Consider the following 19,804-nt stretch of genomic DNA (forward strand, 5'->3'; position numbering starts at 1 on the left):
GTAGGTGATGAAGACAAATCACCGAACACGGTGGCCCCCTTGACTTCTCAGATGAACTGGAGAGACACTCGATTAGGTAAACGAGACTTTTCTTGAACAGTTTCTTCGGAAAGAGACAGTTCTTTATAGCTCTTGTGATGGCTGGAGGTGTCAACGGAGTAGGTTTGAAGGTTTAACATGCTCAATCTTGAGAAGAAATATTGGGGTGAAATTGGTAAAAATGGTAATTCATTGTTTAATATTAAAAGAGAATATTAAGGTGGGGAAGAAACTCCTTATAGATGGAGCCTTTTTTTTTTTTTGACCAGCACTTATAGAGGGAGCTTTAGTGGCAACTGGGGCCTGATGTCTGATGCTTGAATTGTTCTCATCAGCCCATTAAAAAAATGCACGATGGAAACTTGATTTATGAATTACTAATTTCTTAGAAAGGCAAAAGTACTACCTCCAGTTCTTAATATAAAATTTATTTTGATTTTCAATTTAATCTTAAATATAAGATTTCAATCCATTTTATTTTTTATATTTTTCTATTTTTTTAAAGGTAGTCGTTATAAAAGTTGTACTTGTCAAATGTTTCATTAAATGATGCTTAATTAGCAAAGGTATTTTAAAACAAACAATATATATTTATTATAAATAACTAATTTAATTAATTTTTTTAATCCACTCAAATTAGTCAATTAGTTCTTATATTAATGACCAGAGGTAGTAACTTAGAACCCAATTCGTAAAGCTTGCTTGGAAGCTACTTCTTAAATATACATACTTCAATAATTAAAAATCATTTAGCCGCTAGAATTAGAAGTTTACAAAATTGTTACCATGACACACTCTTTTGGTCCCATTTATAGGGCACAGAGAGAAGGTTTTTTTTCCTCCTATTTATAAGTCACTTCATTAAATTTTTATCATAAATGTATTATATTGTCCTTCATTTATTATAATATAAATAGTTATTTTTTTGAAAGGTATATATATTAAATAGAGATAAAGTTAGAAAGTTGTTATGCTTTAATAAAAAGTTAATGTAGTTTAAGATTTTCTTTAGTCTATGTGAAATATATTGAAAGTACTTTATAAATAGGATTATATAGCACATGTGACCGTTATAGCCAATTCTATGGCCTCAATCAATCATTGAATAGTTCTTATATTTAATATGCCGACTGTATTATGATTTTAACACGATCAACAACAAGCATTAAATAACTATCGTTAATTAATATTCCATATTGAACTGTATTCAATGATTGACGCACTCAAAAATCTCCATGCTCATTAGAATTTTGATTCACAGTCGAAGTTTATGCTTCAAAAAGGAAGTGACCGTTTCGACCTAAACTGCAAGAAATAGAAGGGTACAAGTACAAAGGAATCAAAAAGTGGACATAGGTCCTCCCTATAATTTCTCTCCATACTTTCTCGAATCTAGAGGTTTCGTTGGACTAGGCCTGAAGGCCTACCATGTTCAATCCAAATAGTGATTAGTTAACACTAAACTAGATTAGGATCTTCCCAACTATTTGCTTGCCCGACGCAATTTTAAAAAGCTCAGGCCTCTGAAAGATGACGCCTCTGTTGACACCACTAGAAGAGGTTTGCCTTTTAGGTGTATCTTGTTGCAGTCACCTCCCTCTTGTTTTGATGTTCTTTCTTCAATGGTACGGGCTCTCTAAGCTAAATCTAGTTCCCTATCAAAACTTCTAGCCTTCAACCCCTCGTGTCTGTTCATCTAATAAAATTTGCAGGCCAGAAGAAACAACAACTTGGAATAAAAACATGCATACATATACATAGACGTATTAGGTAAGTTTGTATTACCATGTGCAACTCTTGTAGTAGTACTTCAGAAGACAACATTTTAAAAATTGAAGCTTACCAACTTCTTATTTATAATATGTAGGTAACAGTTACATGACTTCACCTATCATAGGAAGGAAATTAATACAACCGTTAATTTGATTAGCTGTAACAAGTAAGGCAGCTTTCTGGAACACCAAGTGCGGAAGTGTTTCAATTGGATCACTGTTTGGTCGCTGATAGAGGAGACAAAATGTTAACGACGACCAGGCCACACATTCCCCAGCAGCATGTGAAGCACTCATAGGACCAAAATGATCTTTGTTTTTCAGCAGTTATATTACAGCTGCAATCTTTTTCCCTTTTGGGATCAATTCGCATGCGCCTTCGCCATCCATCTTATTGGATTTCTGCGTTAAAAGCTCAACTCTATCAATGACCCAATTCTTTTGGGGTTAAAAGTTGGTAGTTTCAATTCCAATACCAATCAATTTTAGGTACCCTGAATATATGTTCCTCACCACTTTCTTCATCAATCTTGGCAACCCACCGACTCTTATTCCTTTTCTTGAAACGATTTCTGTAATCTGGGGATCTCATACTATCATTGACATTATGTTTGCTAATCATTGTAACTTCCATGCCCTTCCCTATAGGATGGTTCAGTGATCTTACTGCTACATTCTCATCCTTTCCTCTTACGTAGCCTTCCAACCCTCTTCTATCACCAGCCAAATTGTTAGCCACAACCACTGATCTTGTGGGATTAACATCAAGCAAGTTGAGCAGCCTTGCGTAACCTTCATCTTCACAATCCACTAGTGAGAAATCAATGTTTTCGTAGTTAGGCAATAGTTCAGAGGGGTCCTCAGTTCTAAACTCTACTTGGTCCTTAAGCCCTGAGCTGCTAATAGCTTCTTTTGATTCATCCAGCACTAGCTCTGGCAGAATGCAGACCAGCCTGCCTCCTGTTTGCCTTGCTGCTGCTGCGAGGGCTATCGTCAATGGCGATGTTCGCGATGTCACTTCCACTATCAGTTTTGCTTTCATCCCTGCAGCTAATGCTGACACGAATTCAAAACTTCCAGGTTCCAGCATTCTCCGAGGTTCAAATTGTCTTTCATATTTGTTACACTGTCAAGAAGAAATGAAGGACAAGTTAGTTACTTGATCATCAAAGTAGAATCTTGAGCATCAAATGTAGAATAAAGTCCGGAGGACTAAGATGTTATCAATTGTCTGACACATGAACTGAGAAATACTGTTAAACCCCAAGAGCTTCAAGACCCAAGCAAACACATCGTGGTCCAAATTTCTTCATTTTGATTCAAATCAGTAAGAAACTATGAGAATATATTGTTATTGGGCTGAAATTATGCTGTGTTCTTATATCCTATTTGTTGAAAGATATACATAAGTTCATAATGCAGAGAAAGAACACAAGCTTACTGTTTGTTAAATAAACACCCCCTGATGTCTCGAGAAATGAATAACAGAGGAACATTTGGGATGGCTCTAAACACTTGATTCTGTAACAAAGCAGCAGACAAAATATGGCCCCTGATTTACTTTTATACTAATCAAGTTTCTTCTCTCATACAAAGCCATCAATTCATGCCTATATTTTCCTACAACTAACAAGGAATGGAAATGGAAAAACATGCGCGTAAGAGCTTTGGAAACTCTCTATCCAGTTGGGGATTAATACGTACGTACAATTGAATCCTTGATCAAGATCAACAAGATTGCACAAATAACAGATTGATCATAAAAACCGTGTGATGACCGCAAAAAAATCAAAGCACAGAAACGACAGTGGCCAAAAAAGATGGAAAAGCATAGGAAGAAACAAACTACCAGATGAAGGGTATCAAGGTAAGCCCTTGTAGCAGAAGTTGCAGACCACTCTTCCATTAGAAAAAGATAAAATCCAAAATTCTAAGAAACTGAGAAATGAATGAATAATGGGAGAGATTTATATTCTTCAACTTCAAGCTTTTCAAGTACTTGAGGATCGAATACAAGACAATGACATACACGCTGGCTATATGTTTCTGGTGATGTTACTTTGTTCTGAAGGCTTGTAGATTTTAATGTGCGTTTTCTCGTTTTATTTATTTATTTATTTTTCCAGAGGGCTTTCTATGAATCAGGGGCACAAGACATTTAATATTTTCTTGGTTTTGCTATTGTGGGGTTACGAAGAAATCGTGGTGAAACCGCGGAAATCAAAGCCGTGGCCGAAAACATGGGTATATTATTCCTCATTATTACTATTGTTTTGATATGCTTACTAAGTTTATAGTAATAATGGATTATTAAACTAAATTAAACCATCAAAAAATGGATCAAAACCCCTGAATTCGGACTAGAACATTATTTTGTTGAGTAAATTACGGACTACGTTGATCCCCTGTAACTTCGAGACCCTCATTATTTTTCCTCAAATGTGTCGTATAGTGGATTGGACTACAGAGAGTATGCAGATTACATTTAATTTGCTGTACTCCTGACTCCTAATTATAAGCTTTGAATTTGGAGATGATGGAGTACATGTAAGTTTCAATTTAGGGTTATTTCTGTATTTAATGTATCTTTTTCAATTTTATCCTTAATTTTCTTTCATTTGCCATACTCTCTAAGTTTCTATCATATTATATTTCCTCATACTTTTTTTTAATCTTTTTTCTCATTTATTATAAAGACGCATTTGAAAGCAAAAATATATTTACTGCCTATTTATTGCCTTTAACCAATTTTTTGTTATTTATAAGTCAGTTATTTCAAATAAGTTAAAGTATAAATTTGGTCCTTTAACTTTATATAAATTTTTAATTTGGTCATTTAACTTTAAAAAGTATAGTTTTAGTCCTTTAATCTTAAAATTTTTAATTTTAAATGATGATTTTTTGTAACAACAATGGTTGTTTTGAAATTAAATTTAATATGTTAGTATTTAGTAATATTTTATCAATATTCAAGAGCTCAATATTATTATTTTTTGTTAACAGTTTTAAGATTAGAAGACTAAACGTTTACTTTTTAAAGTAAGGGATCAAAATAAAAATTTATGTAAAGTTAAAGGATTTAAAATATACTTTAGCCTTTCAAATAATAAGAAGTGGGTATATCACAATATGGAGCATATTATATCTTTCTTTATTTTCATTTATTTTTAAATCCAACATAGACAGACATTAAATATATGAAAGATTCACCATTCAAATAAATGTTTCACATTCAGTATGAAAACAAACTCCTCGATATATTTATTTCGTTTACCATAAAATTATTTTTTAAATCATAATTTGGGTTCACTCCAAACATCGCCCCAATAATCATTCACTTTTAACAGTATTTTTTTCTTTTAATTCCTTAGTCGCTTATGTACTATGCTTTTCAGTCTTTGAATGTGGCTAAGCGGCTATTAGGATGATCTCTGGACATTGAATCTTCTCACCGTTTCATGAAGAGGCCGATGGATCAGGACTGAGGAACCCGGAAGCACGTTCAACCAGAAGCGAGGAGCTCAAACATGATCCCCATTATATTGCTGCACACTTTATTTTACCTTCTAGAGTATGTTCATACTACATTTTAATGGGTGATGATGGTTCCAATATATTCAGGTTAATGGAGAACTCCAAAATATATCCATTGCTAATTCTCCTTCAAATCAATCCAATTCTTTATTTTATGGTCTTTATTACAGAAATCAAGTAATAAAATGTAGGAAATACTAGTGTGTGAGATTGAGATTGAATTTTAGAATGTTCTTTCAGCTCTTCGTTTCTGCGTGCATTTTGGGTTCCTGTAAGCCGCAAGGACTGAAAATGTGGGGAGCGGGGAATCGAACCCGGTACGTCGAAGAGAAATGCTCTACCCCATGAGCAACCCCAAGTTGCTGTCATATTGCCGTAAAATACCATTAATTCAGAGAATAAGTTGTTTGACTAGGACCGGCCCAAGGCTTCGTGATAATTTAACTGCATGGAGGATCTGTTGACTTTGTTAGCTGTTAAAACCTATAAATTTGATACAATTAAGGTGGTTAGATTAGATGAAATGGTCTCAGGAGGAAATATTTGAAGGGGGGGGGGAGGGCAGGAGTGCTGGCATGGGCATTAGCATATTCGTTTCTGAAACCAAAGCTTCATGAAGGCCGGCGATCTCAGTTTCGAATGAGCCCTAGTATAGCTTCAATGACAGTTTGAGGACATCTCCCGCCGTCCTTCCGCTTCGCCCTCCGTCACTTGCTTCCCTCGAGCTTGCCTCAAGAGCCGAGCAACCTGTTATCTATCTAATATATAATATTACTCCGAAATTCACAAGTCATTCAGCCGTTCTTCTTCTAGATGAGCGTCGCCAGTCGGCACCATTCTGGAGATCGGAGAGCCGGAAGCCTTTTCCGTCGCCATTCCCAGATTACCTCCAACCGTGAAAACTTGCCCTCGCCGCCTTCTAGGCTGTGTACGATGCTCCGGTGATAACGTAGTGGGCCCACTGCTCCGGTTTGTGCTTCTGTTCAATTGGATCGGTTCTTTTTTTTCTTTTTCTTTTTCTTTTTTAACTATATCTTCAGCACCAACACCCCATTGCTGTAAAACTCTCCGGTCTCGAATGGTGCTTAACCTCTTTTGCCGCTTGCATTTTGCAAAGAATGAATGCCGAGAAAGCTTCTCCCTTCTCTTCTCTCCCTCCTCTGCTCTCTCTTGTGTGTATTAAAATATATACAATTAGAAAGGAATTAATTTAATCACGAGTAATTCAAATGCGGTTCGTCTTCAGAAACCTTGAATCGGTGACTCAATCCTTAGTTTTAAAAGCAATTGGCTCAAACTCGTTAAGGTCTTTCTTCTCCTTCAGATACTCTGGTTAAAACGGAACCAAGGGGCACTTTGAGTTTGTATGTAGTGAAATGAATGGCGACTTCTGTTTTCCTTTGAGCTACAGGCCTTCGACTTATCGTTTATGGTTAATCAATCATTAAAGTTATCAAATAACTATTCTGTGCGACCACAAAAATTACATGATCAGTGTTAGCTTTTCCAGTTGACTATAATGATTAAATGAGAGATTTTCAACTTATCAAATTGTAAAATGAACAATGGAGTGTCAGTTGCTTTTTGATGATAAAATGAATTAATACAACACAGAGAGTTAGAGAACTCGGAAGTGGTAATTCTTTGTAATTTTTGGTGATACTTTGTCGTCAATTTTATTTCTCTATCCTCTTAATGGGATCCTTTTTCTTATTACCGAGTTACATTGTGATTGAGAATCTCAAGTGGCTTTCTTTCCCTATGTCTATTTTAATACGTGAAAGAAAAGGTGTTGAGGAGTCTTTGATGTTTGTTCCTTGATATCCTTGACAAATTGTATATCATCTTTTTTATTTAATAAACAAACAGAAGCAGAAGATATGAATCAAGAGGTGTTTCTTGTTGAATCAGGGCTCAACTAATTACTTGTATGTATAGTGGGGATTTGTTCCTATGATATTGAGCACAAAACTGACTGAACGACAATAAAAAAAAAAAATGCAGATAAACTGCTGCCTTTGTGATTTTCAGTTGGCAGGACTGCAGCTATACAACAAATGGCTATTTACATGGATTTGCTTCCAACCTATTCGATCATTTAAGTCACTGTGGATGCTGACCTGATGCTTACATTGTCTAAGCTCAGGAACATATTTGAAACCCCATGGGGACTTAGTGTCTGTCACAGGCGAAATCAGAGTAGTTTGAGAGAAACAAAATGGCTCACTCATTCATGTGCAGAAAATGACTTGCATCAAGCAGACCCCTTCTCTAGAATTGATGTCTCTACTACCCAAAAGCTGACTGATTCGCGGTTGGGCATCCGTTTATGCCATGTCCTCTATGTGGGCGACTGTGCTTCTTAGCCTATTCGCAGATGTTTTTTCCTTCCCCTCTTTTACATTTTTTTTTGGAAAAAAATTACTCGAGGTTTATGGATTATAAGTTATTCATATTAATGTTAGGTTGATAGTGGAATAAAATGGAGTTGTTGTTAGAGAAACGATCCATGAATTATTTGGCTGGGATCGTTAATATGATGTATATCAGCTAAAGTGGATGGGTAGTACGTACTAGTATTTTTGACCTCTGAGAAATCCTTCTTGAGCAGGGCTTTTATTATTTGTGGACAATTTCTAGTTTTACTGCTGAAAGAAAGAAACCTCATATTGCTCTGCAAATATATGATTTTAGGCTGTATCGTTAGCTGTTAGTTAAGGGTTTTCTAGGATGTTTAAAGCCATATATTCGGAATGCTGTAACCTGGCTCAGGCTCTAGACTATTATGCTGTCAGAAACATCTTTCTCTGTCATTAGGTTGTTTGTATGACAACTCATTTTGAATTTTGAGACTTGCTAGATTGGATTGATGGAATAGAGATGAAGGGGGAGCATGCTATGCATTTGGGGACAGCTGGAAAATAAGGTATAATGCTTTCAGTGTGTATTGAAATCTAAAGTGAAAGCATGATCAGAATCCGCTCTTTTCTTAAATCAACACTCAGATGTAAATATTTGGTCTCTTTTTAGTTTTGATGGGTGAATCTTATATGCATCATTCAGTAATTGCACTTCTCCACACGTGTTCTGTGAAAGACAAGTTCTATATTGATTATTTCTTGTTTATTTTTGCGAAGTATGTTTATCCCTAGATGTGTCTTTTGCATTGTTTTAAGCTCGTGGGGCTTTAATGTTGGATTGCTACTGTTCTTTAGTTTAGGTTGATCTCTGACTGAATGCATTCAGCTAACACTTTTTATAGGAAACTTCATATCTAAGGATTTCATGCAGCACTATTTACTGATAAAGACAGAAGAACAATATCATGGGGATGATAATCCCCATTTCTTTTCAACTGAATAACCTTAGAAATATAATACCATCTAGGATGAGTTCTTAATTCGAAGAAGTCCCTGTTTTATAGAGATTGCCCGATATACCTGATTTCCAAAGATTGTGAAAGAATTAAAAATGGACAGACAGGAAAGGACATGAAAATTAGATACATATTTGACATGTTTATATGGTTCTGCTGTTACTTGGTGTACTTTGTGCTTGACATCCCTTCAGCATTCCTTTCGGTAATTTGGTTTCTTTGGATTAAATTAGCAATTTGGTTCCTAGATTGTCTATTTAGCTTTAAATTTCAAATATTAGTGAGTGCCAGTGTTCATCCCTGAACAAAACACGTTTGTTGTTAGTCCATTTCCCCCCATTCTCTAGCTTCAGTAATGTTGCAAAATAATTTGTTGCGCATGGAAACAGGTACTGAATATGATCGTTGCATACCTGTTCCAAGGGCATCTAATGAGTGAAAGGAAACTGAAGGAATTTCTGGCTCATGCTCCTCAAGTTCTTGCTGGTGCTCTACTTGGCACTCTGGTTGCCTTCATCTGCTGTGGAGCCTGCGTTGTGGTCACCGAGCCGATCAATCTTCAACCAGTTTTGATCATATTATATTTGCAAGTAACAACATACCATTTAGCCTCTATTATAATGCAGCCATTATTCATAACTTCTTGCAGATGTCATGTGGCATTCTCGGAATAAAAATGCTGAAATCAACGTTGGAAGGAGGAAGAAAGAAAGGGCCCATGTGTAATTGTGAAATTATAAATAAAGTACTAATATTTTAGAAGACAATCTATGTACCATGCAGAGCAATGGTACTGTGTTTATCATCTGGATTCTACTGGAAAAGCTAGGCTTCCAATGTCAAATATCATCATAATCCTAAAATATGATCTCTCGGAAATGTGATCACACACACGTGTATGTGCGCGCGCTCTGGACCCTTTGTCATATCTCCACCAGCACAAACAGGGGCTTCCCCAGCTCATTCAATCGCTGGTGACCCTGTGAGAACAAAATTTAAATTCAGAGTATTCTTTTTACCGATCATGAGAATCAGTCATATAAATTACTTTTAACCTTTAATTGTCGTATCCCAAACACGCAAGCACATTCAACAACTTGTGCTCCATTACGTTCTGAAACAAAAACACCAGACACATATCTCAACCATCATCATGCAGAAAAATGGCCCATAAAATTATATTTCTACAAATCTGAAAAAAATCCATGGCAAGCCAAATGATGGTGCAATTTACCTAATAAGTTGATAGCTGCACAAAGGGTACCACCAGTGGCAATGACGTCGTCAACAAGCAAAGCAAGCTCGCCATCATTAATTACTCCGACTTGAGTTTCCAGACAGTCATTCCCGTACTCCAAAGAATACTCTGTCCTCATCACTTTGCCTGGCAGCTTGTTTGGTTTCCTTAAAGTCACAAACTTGGCTCCTATTCCCAGCGCTATAGGAGCCCCAAATATGAATCCCCTTGCTTCTACTCCTGCAATTTCACCACGAAACACCTCAAAAATCACTTTCAAGCTTTACGAAGTAAAATTATTTTCACATATTTACCTCTGTAAAACTACTTGAAATAAACCAAACCAAAAACCGAACAGAACATATGCCTCAGTGTTCAGAGTCAGATAATAACACCCTTAGTGCATGTCTTGTTGCATGGATTATTCTTCTTATTTGTGTTCGCTAACGCTATATTCTTTTAAAAACACCCTTTCGAATAATCTAAGCATGCAAAGGAAAAACAAAGGGTGGAAAAAAAAAATAAGGAAAAGGAAAAGGAAAACACCCCTTTAACATCTGAAGTACCTGCAACGACAGAAATATGTTTGCCTTTATATTGTTCCACGAACAGGTCGATGGCGTCTTTGAATGCTTTTGGATTCAGCAAGAGAGTATTGACGTCCAAAAACTCACCACCTGTGTTTGCAAACCATTATTTACACAACCAAAAGAAAAAACGAACAAAATGAACATTAAAGTAACAAGAGAAACCACAAAACAAACCGGGTTTGGGGAAATCGCGGATGATGTGAATCGTAGACTTGATGCCTTCGATTCGGGGATCCTCCTCTTTGTCATGAGCAGACATTGTGAGATGTTCCATCTCAATTAGTTCTCAGAATCAAGGAAGAATTGGGTTTCAAGTGAACCAAAGAAAGTTGAACAGACAAGCTGGAAATGAGGGAATTAACGGGGTGTAAATATGATCATTTGATGGGACAAGGTATACATACACACACATATATAAAGTTTGCATAAAAATATCGTTAAAATACAAGGTCATGTTTATAAAAACATTAATGAGGTATAAATACTTGGCAAACGTTATAATTTACATGCACTTGATATTAGAATGTATGTATGTTATCTGATATTAATTTTAGATTCATGAACGCAAGAGGAGAATAAAGAACCAAGACCCTTTGATTCACCATCAAGTTTGCCTCCATTTAAAAAGAAAAATGCGCGCACACAAATATATATATATATATAAACAAAATGAGTCGTTGCATATATAACGCGTTATGTAGCTATTCGGGGGGAAAAATTGTAAACCATCCTCCTAATGGTACAATAGAAGAAGATTATAAAGCCTAATTAACATTCGTCACTAAATCGTCACTTTTGATCATATTCTTTCAATAAACAAACAAAAGTACATGACAATAAGAGTTGATCTAATTGATAAGAAGTTAGCTCATATCTTACAAGGTTATGGTTTGAATCCCACTACTAATATGAATACCTTGGTGATAAGTGATTTATAGATACTTCTGTAAGCAATTTCTAAACATGGAGATATGTTTTAGTCCTAGTAAATCTTTAAGACCCAAATCACCTAAAATTTTGTTTATTAAAAAAAAAAACGAACAAACAAAAGCATATGCTAGCTTTCCCATCTTATTATGACCACTCTGCTATTAGATTCTTATTGACATGTCTTTATCTTGATTTTCTTGCATGGTTTTATCCTAACGTTATATTCTGAGAAGAAGGAAAAATAGTAAATCACAGCTAATCTATATACCATTATAAGCAATACTTAACTCACTAAGACTGGTTGATATTTAGAGGGGAGACAGAATGCGGTAGGAGCTTCACTTGTCAGTATCATGTATTTGGCAAAGAGTGAGACCAATACGACGTGTTTATTAGGGAACACGATGAACCCAAAAGGAAATTGTGTGCTCAATTCATCCTTCGTAATTTAGTGTAAAAAAGGCACAGGCTTGAAATCAAAGTGGAGGCATTTACAGGCAGAGAATTTGTAGGCTGTGTGAGCCAAATTCAGTGTTCAGCATAATCATAACCATAAGATCTATACCATCTAAAGATAGTTTCAACAGACACATGTTTTAAAATTTTTAACTACTAATTTTAAAAAATAAGTCATTTTGAGAATCTAAAATTTAAGAAATTATTTTTATTTTGTATTTTATACCTATTACAATATTTGTTCCTGAAAAATGAAAATAAAAAGAAAATAAATCTAGACAATTTACATTAGGTGCTGATCACCGAAATTCAATCCGAATAAATTGATTTTGTTAGCATTTTGAGAGTAAAGAGAGATGATGACCCCAACACCAAGCTGAGGTTTCATTCATTTGTAGTCTCTAGAAATTTTCATTTTAATCCCTATAGATAGAATTTGGGGTTGTACATTTTTGCCTTTTCTTATCCTTTCCATAAAATCTTATTAACTATTTTCATCATATTAAGACAATTTTTTTTTAACTGAGCACATGTAGTCTCTTATTAGAAATAATTCTATTCAGAACGCTATCAGATACTAAATATAAATACTTCTCTCGAAATACTAATTTGAATCGTAGCTCGCTCCATGTTGAGACAATTATTATGTTTTTTCTATATACAAATTGATGCAATCATTTAAATGCAAAATTTATTACAAATTTTCAAAATTACTCTGCACCAGCCCAGGGTTGTCTTTTCAGGCTGGGTTGGGCATGATTCTATAGGCTTGGGCCGGTATGTGGACCTCATGAACGCCGGCGATCTCAGTTTCGAATGAGCCCTAGTATAGCTTCAACGACAGTTTGAGGACATCTCCCGCCGTTCTTCCGCTTCTCCCTCCGTCGCTTACTTCCCGCGAGCTTCCCTCTAGACAGAGCAACCTGTTATCTATCTAATATCTAATATTACTCCGAAATTCATAAGTCATTCTGCCGTTCTTCTTCTAGATGAGCGTCACCAGTTGGCACCATTCTGCCTTGGAGATCGGAGCGCCGGGAGCCTTTCCGGTCGCCATTCCCAGATTACCTCCAGCCGTGAAAACTTGCGGTCACCGCCTTCTTTTTCTGGCGCCTAGGCTGTGTACGATGCTCCGGTGATAACGTAGTGGGCCCACTGCTCCGGTTTGTGCTTCTGTCCAATTGGATCGGTTCTTTCTTTTTCTTTTTCTTTTTTTTTTTAACTGTATCTTCAGCTCCAACACCCCAATGCTGTAAGACTCCCTGGTTTCGAATGGTGCTTAACCTCTTTTGCCGCCTGACATTTTGCAAAGAATGAATACCGAGAAAGCCTCTCCCTTCTCTTCTCTCCCTCCTCTGCTCTCTCTTGTATGTGTTAGAATATATACAATTAGAAAGGAATTAATTTAATCACGAATGCGGTTCGTCTTCAGAAACCTTGAATCGGTGACTCAATCCTTAGTTTTAAAAGCATTGGGTCAAACTCGTTAAGGTCTTCCTTCTTCTTCTTCAGATACTCTGGTCAAAACGGAACCAAGGGGCACTTTGAGTTTGTATGTAGTGAAATGAAGGGCTACTTCTGTTTTCCTTTGAGCTACAGGCCTTCGACGGATCTTTTATGGTTAATCAATCATTAAAGTTGTCAAATAACTATTCTGTGCGACCATAAAAATTACATGAGCAGTGTTAGCTTTCCAGTTGACTATAATGATTAGATGAGAGATTTTCAATTTATCAAATTGTAAAATGAACAATGGAGTGTCAGTTGCTTTTTGATGATAAAATGAATTAATACGACACAGAGAGTTAGAGAACTCGGAAGTGGTAATTCTTTGAAATTTTTGGTGATACTTCGTCGTCAATTTTATTTCTCTATCCTGTTAATGGGGTCCTTTTTCTTATTACCGAGTTACATTGTGATTGAGAATCTCAAGTGGCTTTCTTTCCCTATGTCTATTTTAATACGTGAAAGAAAAGGTGTTGAAGAGTCTTTGACATTGTTCCTTGATATCCTGGACAAATTGTATATCATCTTTTGTATTTAATAAACAGACAGAAGTAGAAGATATGAATCAAGAGGTGTTTCTTGTCGAGTCAGGGCTCAAATAATTACTTGTATGTTAGTGGGGATTTGTTCCTATGATGTTGAACACAAAACTGACTGAACGACAATTAAAAAAATATGCAGATAAACTGCTGCCTTTGTGATTTTCAGTTGGCAGGACGGCCTGCAGCTATACAACAAATGGCTATTTACTTGGATTTGCTTCCAACCTATTCGATCATTTAAGTCACTGTGGATGCTGACCTGATGCTTACATTGTCTAAGCTCAGGAACATATTTGAAATCCCATGGGGACTTAGTGTCTGTCACAGGCGAAATCAGAGTAGTTTGAGAGAAACAAAATGGCTCACTCATTCATGTGCAGAAAATGACTTGCATCAAGCAGACCCCTTCTCTAGAATTGATAGCTCTGCTGCCCAAAAGCTGACTGATTCGCGGTTGGGCATCCGTTTTTGCATTTTATTTGCATTGAAGGCTGAAGGGCTTAGAAGTCGGCCAATACTTAACTTGATCTGTGATACAATCACTAGAAACAATTGGTTTTCACTCTATGCAGAAGCTATTGAACAACTTCGAACAAGCCGGGTTTTGTTAACTTCAGAAGCTTACCGTATTTTGTTGAGGACTTACGTAAGACTGGGTAGGCTGGAAGAAGCCATAACAGTGTTCTGTCAAATGAGAGAATTATATTGTGAGTTTGATGCCCATACATACAATACAATTATTAAACCTCTATTGCAGAAAGAGATGTATTTGCTAGTGTTTGCGCTGTATAATCTGATGATAAAGTTAAATTGCTGTCCTGATGATTATACTTACTCTTTGTTGATTGATGGATTCTGTAAATGTGGAAGGAGTGATGAAGTTATTGAAATTCTTGAAGACATGGACCGCAGTAACATACGGCCAAGCATGACAGCATTTACTTCTATTCTTTCTGGTCTGTGTCAGGGAAAGAAAGTAGATTATGCATATAGATTGTTCAACAAGGTGAAAGGAAATTGGTTTCAACCTGATCTAATAACTTACAGTGTTTTACTTGATGGGTTTTGCAAGCTAGGGAGGTTCGACGAAGCCTTAGCCATGGTGCAGTTGTTAGAGAGGGACGGGTTTTCTCTTGGAGTTGATAATTACAGTTGTATTATCGATGGCTTATTTAGGGCCAGGAGATATCGTGAAGCATTTTCATGGTATACAAAATGTTGAAAGAGGGAATTATGCCTGATATTGTCCTATATACCATTATGATACATGGGTTGTCAAAAGAAGGTAGGGTTGGTGAAGCCGTTAAGTTATTAGATGAGATTGTTCAGAGTGGACTTACTCCTGATGCTTACTGTTACAATGCAGTAATCAAAGCATTCTGTGATATTGGTCTTCTTGATCGAGCTCTGTCTCTTCAACTTGAGATCTCTGAGCATGGTGAATTTCCTAATGCTTGCACTTACTCCATTCTCATCTGTGGCATGTGTAGGAATGGGCTGGTTGAGGAGGCGCAGCAAATATTTAATCAGATGGAGAAGCTAGGATGTTTACCTTCCATTGTTACCTTCAATGCTCTTATAAGTGGACTTTGCAAGGCTGGCCAGCTTGAGGAGGCACGCCTTATGTTTTGCAAGATGGAGATTGGGAAAAGTCCTCTTTTGTTTCTTCGGCTTTCTCAAGGTAGCAATAGGGCAGTAGGCAGCATTGGACTCCGGAAAACTGTGGAGCAAATGTGTGAATCAGGACAAATTTTGAATGCCTACCAATTGCTAATTGATAGTGGGGTTGTTCCAGACATAACAACTTACAACATTCTGATTAATGCTTATTGCAAGGCTGGTAATGTAGATCGTGCACTTAAACTCTTTGAGCACCTAAAGCTCAAGGGGCTCTCCCCAGATTCTGTTACTTATGGGACGCTCATTGATGGGCTTTATAGGGCTGATAAAGAAGTGGATGCCTTAAAGCTTTATGAACAAATGTTGGAAAAAGGAGGTGAACCTAGTTGTTCGGTTTATAAAGCACTTATGACTTGGTTATGCAGGAAGCAAAGGGTTTCACTGGCTTTCAGTGTTTGGCTGCAGTATTTAAATAACCTTCCTGGTGGTCGGGTAGATGATTTAACCAAGGTTTTGGAGGGATATTTTAATGAAGGACAAGTGGAAAAAGCAATTCGGAGGTTATTAGAACTGGACTTTAAGTTCAAAGATTTCAGTTTAGCTCCATATACAATTTTACTTATAGGCTTGTGTCAGGCAAACAGAGTAAAAGAAGCATTAATAATTTTTTCTGTTCTTGATGAGTTCAACATCAATATCAATCCTCCAAGTTGTGGACACTTGATTAAGTGTCTTTGTAATATACGGAGGCTGGATAAAGCAGTAGATGTTTTTCATTACGCTTTGGACAAAGGTTTCAAGTTGGGTAGACATATTCAAAACAAACTCCTCTTGCGCCTTCTTTCTTCTCCAACTGATAAGGAATATGCAGTTGCTCTTGTTAAAAGAATGGAGTCTCTTGGATATACTCTTAGTAGGTATCATTCTAAGAAAGTGAGGTCTCTTTTACTTCAGTACTGGAGACAACAACCAAAATACCGGAAACATCAAGCAGGATTGCCTGAGACGAGTGGAAAGCAAGGACTTAATTCTCAGAAGTGATTGAATGACGCTGAGAGGTCATGTTGAATGAATATCTTCTTTTGGACCTTCACTATCCTTCTCTCTTAAGCAGAATGCTCAGAACTAAGTGTGACGTTTTGATGAACCAGAGGTGCCTTTAATATTCTTCATATTGAGAGGTTAATATCTTATCCATTGGTGATTTATAATTCTGCATTCTTGTTCATGACCTCTGCAATTTAAGATTTGTGAATGGGTTATCAATGACTAATTAAGATACAACTCTGTTGTAAATTTTAACATAGGAGCAGTAAGTAAGTCCTGTTGTCAAATATGGTGGAATTGATAGTATTCGTTGTACTCAGTTTTTAATAGGATATACTCTGATAGTTCGAACTGTGCCTTTCGGAATCCCAAGAGTTCAACAAGTGATTTATAAACCAAAATTGTATATTTTGAATATATGAGATGATGAAATCAACCAATTATTTGTATGAAATGCTATAGAACACCATTTCTAAGATGTCAAATATTCATCCTCTAATCAGAACTTGTCAGTTATAAATATGTGATGTGCAAAGCTAAAAAATTTTCCGTTCTTCTGTTTTGGGGCCTGCGAGTGGGGTTCATTGGAAGTGAGGTATTTTGGAGATACAAATTATCAAATGCTCTCAATTTTGAGACGGTGATACTGTGTTAAATCAAGACCAGCATTATGGGATTAATGAGTGATAGGCATCCAAGCAAGATGAACTATTCTCCCTTAAAATCTAGTTGAAACTGTATCCATAGTATTTGACGTGGATTTTGGCATGCTATGCTACCTTGGTCCTCATTAATTGGTGACTCCTTGAAAACCGAGGTCTCAACACCTACACTTTGTATATCTTCACTTGGTCTTCCACCATTCAAATACCTCTATTGATGGCCTTCATAAAAGCACCCTTATTAAAGCCACCAACTCTGGTACTAAACGATGGCCTTCCTCCAAAAAGCAGTTGTTGAGGTGGGAAAACCGCTTTAATGGAGTACTCCATCAAGCAACCCATGTTACTCAAAATTTCAGGCTTAGCAATCTCATGAACTGCTCCCTATCTATGACTCAGGCAAGTTAAGCATGAATTGCAATTCAGAGCCATTGAACGGAGAAGATTTTCCTGACGTTCCCCCGGGAAAGCTTGCTAGATCATAAGCCTATCGAGATTTTGTTTTGTACATTTGTATTTATATCTACTAAACTGCATCGGCTCTCTAGTTGTGTATGTTTGTAGCATGTGCAAATTCATACATGCATTGCAAGGAGGAGGATATGACTGATTTCTCTTATTGACATTGTGCAGGTCTTTATTATGAGGGAGGTAGTGAAGCCACGGGATGACTTTCCTGTCAATTATGGTACGAGAGAATTGATGTGACCATAGAAAGAATCTTGTGCAAAATCTGCTTGCAAATCCTTTACAATCTGAGTTCCTTTCCGAACCTGTTCTCTTACAAATGCTTCTAATTTACTTTCCTTTGGAAATAAAATTATACAGCTGTCCTTATTCGCACGCATTTATGAACAAAATGAAGAAGTAATGACGAGGGAAGTCTCATCTTAATCAAAGTTTTTCACGTCATTTACTACCATTCATTATTTTTTGGTAAAGGAAGGCTACTAATATTTGGTTTTTTCCTGTGTTGCAACAATTCTTGACTATAATTAGTTTGGATTATCTCTGCGAAATGTATGTAGTTCATATGACTGGTTCTGACACGTGGTTAGTTTTCTGTGTTTGATCTAGACGTTTTGCTTCTGCTCAATGATATGGAGTTTGGTCTTTGGATAGATACAGTATTGGATAATCTGATTGAACTGTCAAGTGGAAGTAACGTGCACTTATGGTGGCCATACGAAATGTGAGCAGATGCGCTGCTGTCAAATTTTCTCAGCAGCCAGAATGTGTGTTATGATTCAGTCTTCTCCACTAATAGATAGAAGATTAATAATGAAATGACATGGTAGAAAGGTTTGAGGAGCTTGGACAACTACGCCTGTAGGTGAACGGCTATGGATTGTTGAAGGATTTTTTTTTTTTAATCGGTATCTCATTCTTGGATGTAATTGATTGATCAGGTAAGATGTTTATTTACTCCTTCTTAATGGCTTTCTCACTAAGCAAGTCAGGTTTGGTTTGTATATTAATTTAATTTGAGCGAAGTTTTTATTAGCTTTGAGCCTATAATTTTGGTTTTTCTTAAAACCCTGGCATTAAAAAGGCAAGATGATTGCAATTTATATGTTTTTTATTTGAAATTCGGTTAATCATTTTGATACAATTTATTGCCTATTCATTGATGATGAATTTATATTCTCTTCATGATTAATAATTGTCGAGAAAAACCGACTTAAAAGTGCCAATAGCCTCTGGGTTCTACATTCAAAGTGAATGAGTAAACAGGACACTTATTGACATTAGCCTCTAGGTTTATTTAAATCTCTTTATATCCAAGGGATTCTGTCCTAATTACTTAATCTGAGACATTCTAATATCTGAATCCGAATATTTAAATATAAAATGGAAACAGATAATCCGAAAATTAACAATAAAAAGCTGTCGGAGGATCTCAGCAGCATGATCTCGTCGATAATTAATATATAGGGTTTGCTTGGGTTAGCAGTAGAAAAAACAACTTATTTTCAAGCTGATTTTTAGAAAGGTGAGATTCGAAGTTAGATTGAGTAATATGATTTATGCTTGAATTGGTTTTTATAAAAATCGGCTTATAAAGTAAAAGTTGTTTGAATTATAATTGTATAAGTAAATTTAGTTTGTAAAATGATCAAAATGGGTATGACTTGTATTAAATATAATGATTTTAAATTATTATAGTGGGAAAAAGTTATATTTAATAAATAAAATATATTTAAATTAGAAATTATAGTAGTGTGAAAATTTTTAAACCAAATAATATTACATAAGTAATTGGACGATATATTCTACACAATTTATGTAAATATAAAATAAAAAATAATATTAAAAATTAAAAATATTATAAAAATTGTAAAAAATTATTTTCACTTAAGAAAATATTTAAAATACTTAGCTAAAATTGATTGGGAAGTACAATAAATATATAGAGAGAAGTATAAGAACAACATAAATATAAGAGTAAAAATATCTTTTAATTTTAAAAGATGTTTTTGCATAAGTTACAAG

At 35.9% G+C, this 19,804-nt stretch overlaps 3 protein-coding genes and 1 long non-coding RNA gene across 4 annotated transcripts; 3 read left to right on the plus strand and 1 right to left on the minus strand.

The window, feature by feature from the left end:
- Positions 1-1,862: 1,862 nt before the first annotated feature.
- LOC114746963 (adenine phosphoribosyltransferase 3-like) lies at positions 1,863-10,813 on the minus strand. The gene is made up of 6 exons (XM_028935241.1): positions 10,723-10,813; positions 10,525-10,635; positions 9,956-10,198; positions 9,777-9,835; positions 9,657-9,701; positions 1,863-2,201 (listed from the first exon to the last, which is right to left on the minus strand). Exons 1-6 carry the CDS (start codon positions 10,805-10,807, stop codon positions 2,139-2,141), a joined length of 606 nt encoding a protein of 201 aa, XP_028791074.1. The 5' UTR covers positions 10,808-10,813; the 3' UTR covers positions 1,863-2,138.
- Positions 10,814-14,244: 3,431 nt separating this feature from the next.
- On the plus strand, positions 14,245-15,176 carry LOC114746967 (pentatricopeptide repeat-containing protein At1g79540). The gene is made up of 2 exons (XM_028935245.1): positions 14,245-15,084; positions 15,159-15,176. The coding sequence occupies exons 1-2, from the start codon at positions 14,245-14,247 to the stop codon at positions 15,174-15,176; spliced, it is 858 nt and encodes a 285-aa protein (XP_028791078.1).
- A 19-nt stretch (positions 15,177-15,195) lies between these two features.
- On the plus strand, positions 15,196-16,103 carry LOC114746968 (pentatricopeptide repeat-containing protein At1g79540-like; the record flags this gene model as incomplete). Its single annotated transcript, XM_028935246.1, has 1 exon — positions 15,196-16,103. A coding segment is annotated over exon 1 (906 nt), but the record flags the coding sequence as incomplete, so codon positions are not given.
- Positions 16,104-16,113: 10 nt separating this feature from the next.
- LOC114746964 (uncharacterized) lies at positions 16,114-18,829 on the plus strand. Its single transcript, XR_003740333.1, has 3 exons — positions 16,114-16,783; positions 17,945-17,999; positions 18,434-18,829. It is a non-coding gene; the product is annotated as an uncharacterized LOC114746964 (long non-coding RNA).
- The last annotated feature ends 975 nt before the right edge of the window (positions 18,830-19,804 follow it).

Source organism: Neltuma alba, unplaced genomic scaffold (assembly GCF_004799145.2).
Source record: "Neltuma alba isolate B1F8T4 unplaced genomic scaffold, ASM479914v2 tig00005159_pilon, whole genome shotgun sequence".
NCBI classification, from domain to species: Eukaryota; Viridiplantae; Streptophyta; class Magnoliopsida; order Fabales; family Fabaceae; genus Neltuma; species Neltuma alba.

Coding starts and splice junctions, on each gene's coding strand:
- LOC114746963 (XM_028935241.1), bottom strand. CDS start 10,807: ATGTCTGCTCATGACAAAGAGGAGGATCCCCGAATCGAAGGCATCAAG. Junction 10,199..10,524: donor ACATATTTCTGTCGTTGCAG/GTACTTCAGATG, acceptor GTGAAATTGCAG/GAGTAGAAGCAAGGGGATTC. Junction 2,202..9,656: donor GGAAGCCCCTGTTTGTGCTG/GTGGAGATATGA, acceptor AAATCCAATAAG/ATGGATGGCGAAGGCGCATG.
- LOC114746967 (XM_028935245.1), top strand. CDS start 14,245: ATGCTTACATTGTCTAAGCTCAGGAACATATTTGAAATCCCATGGGGA.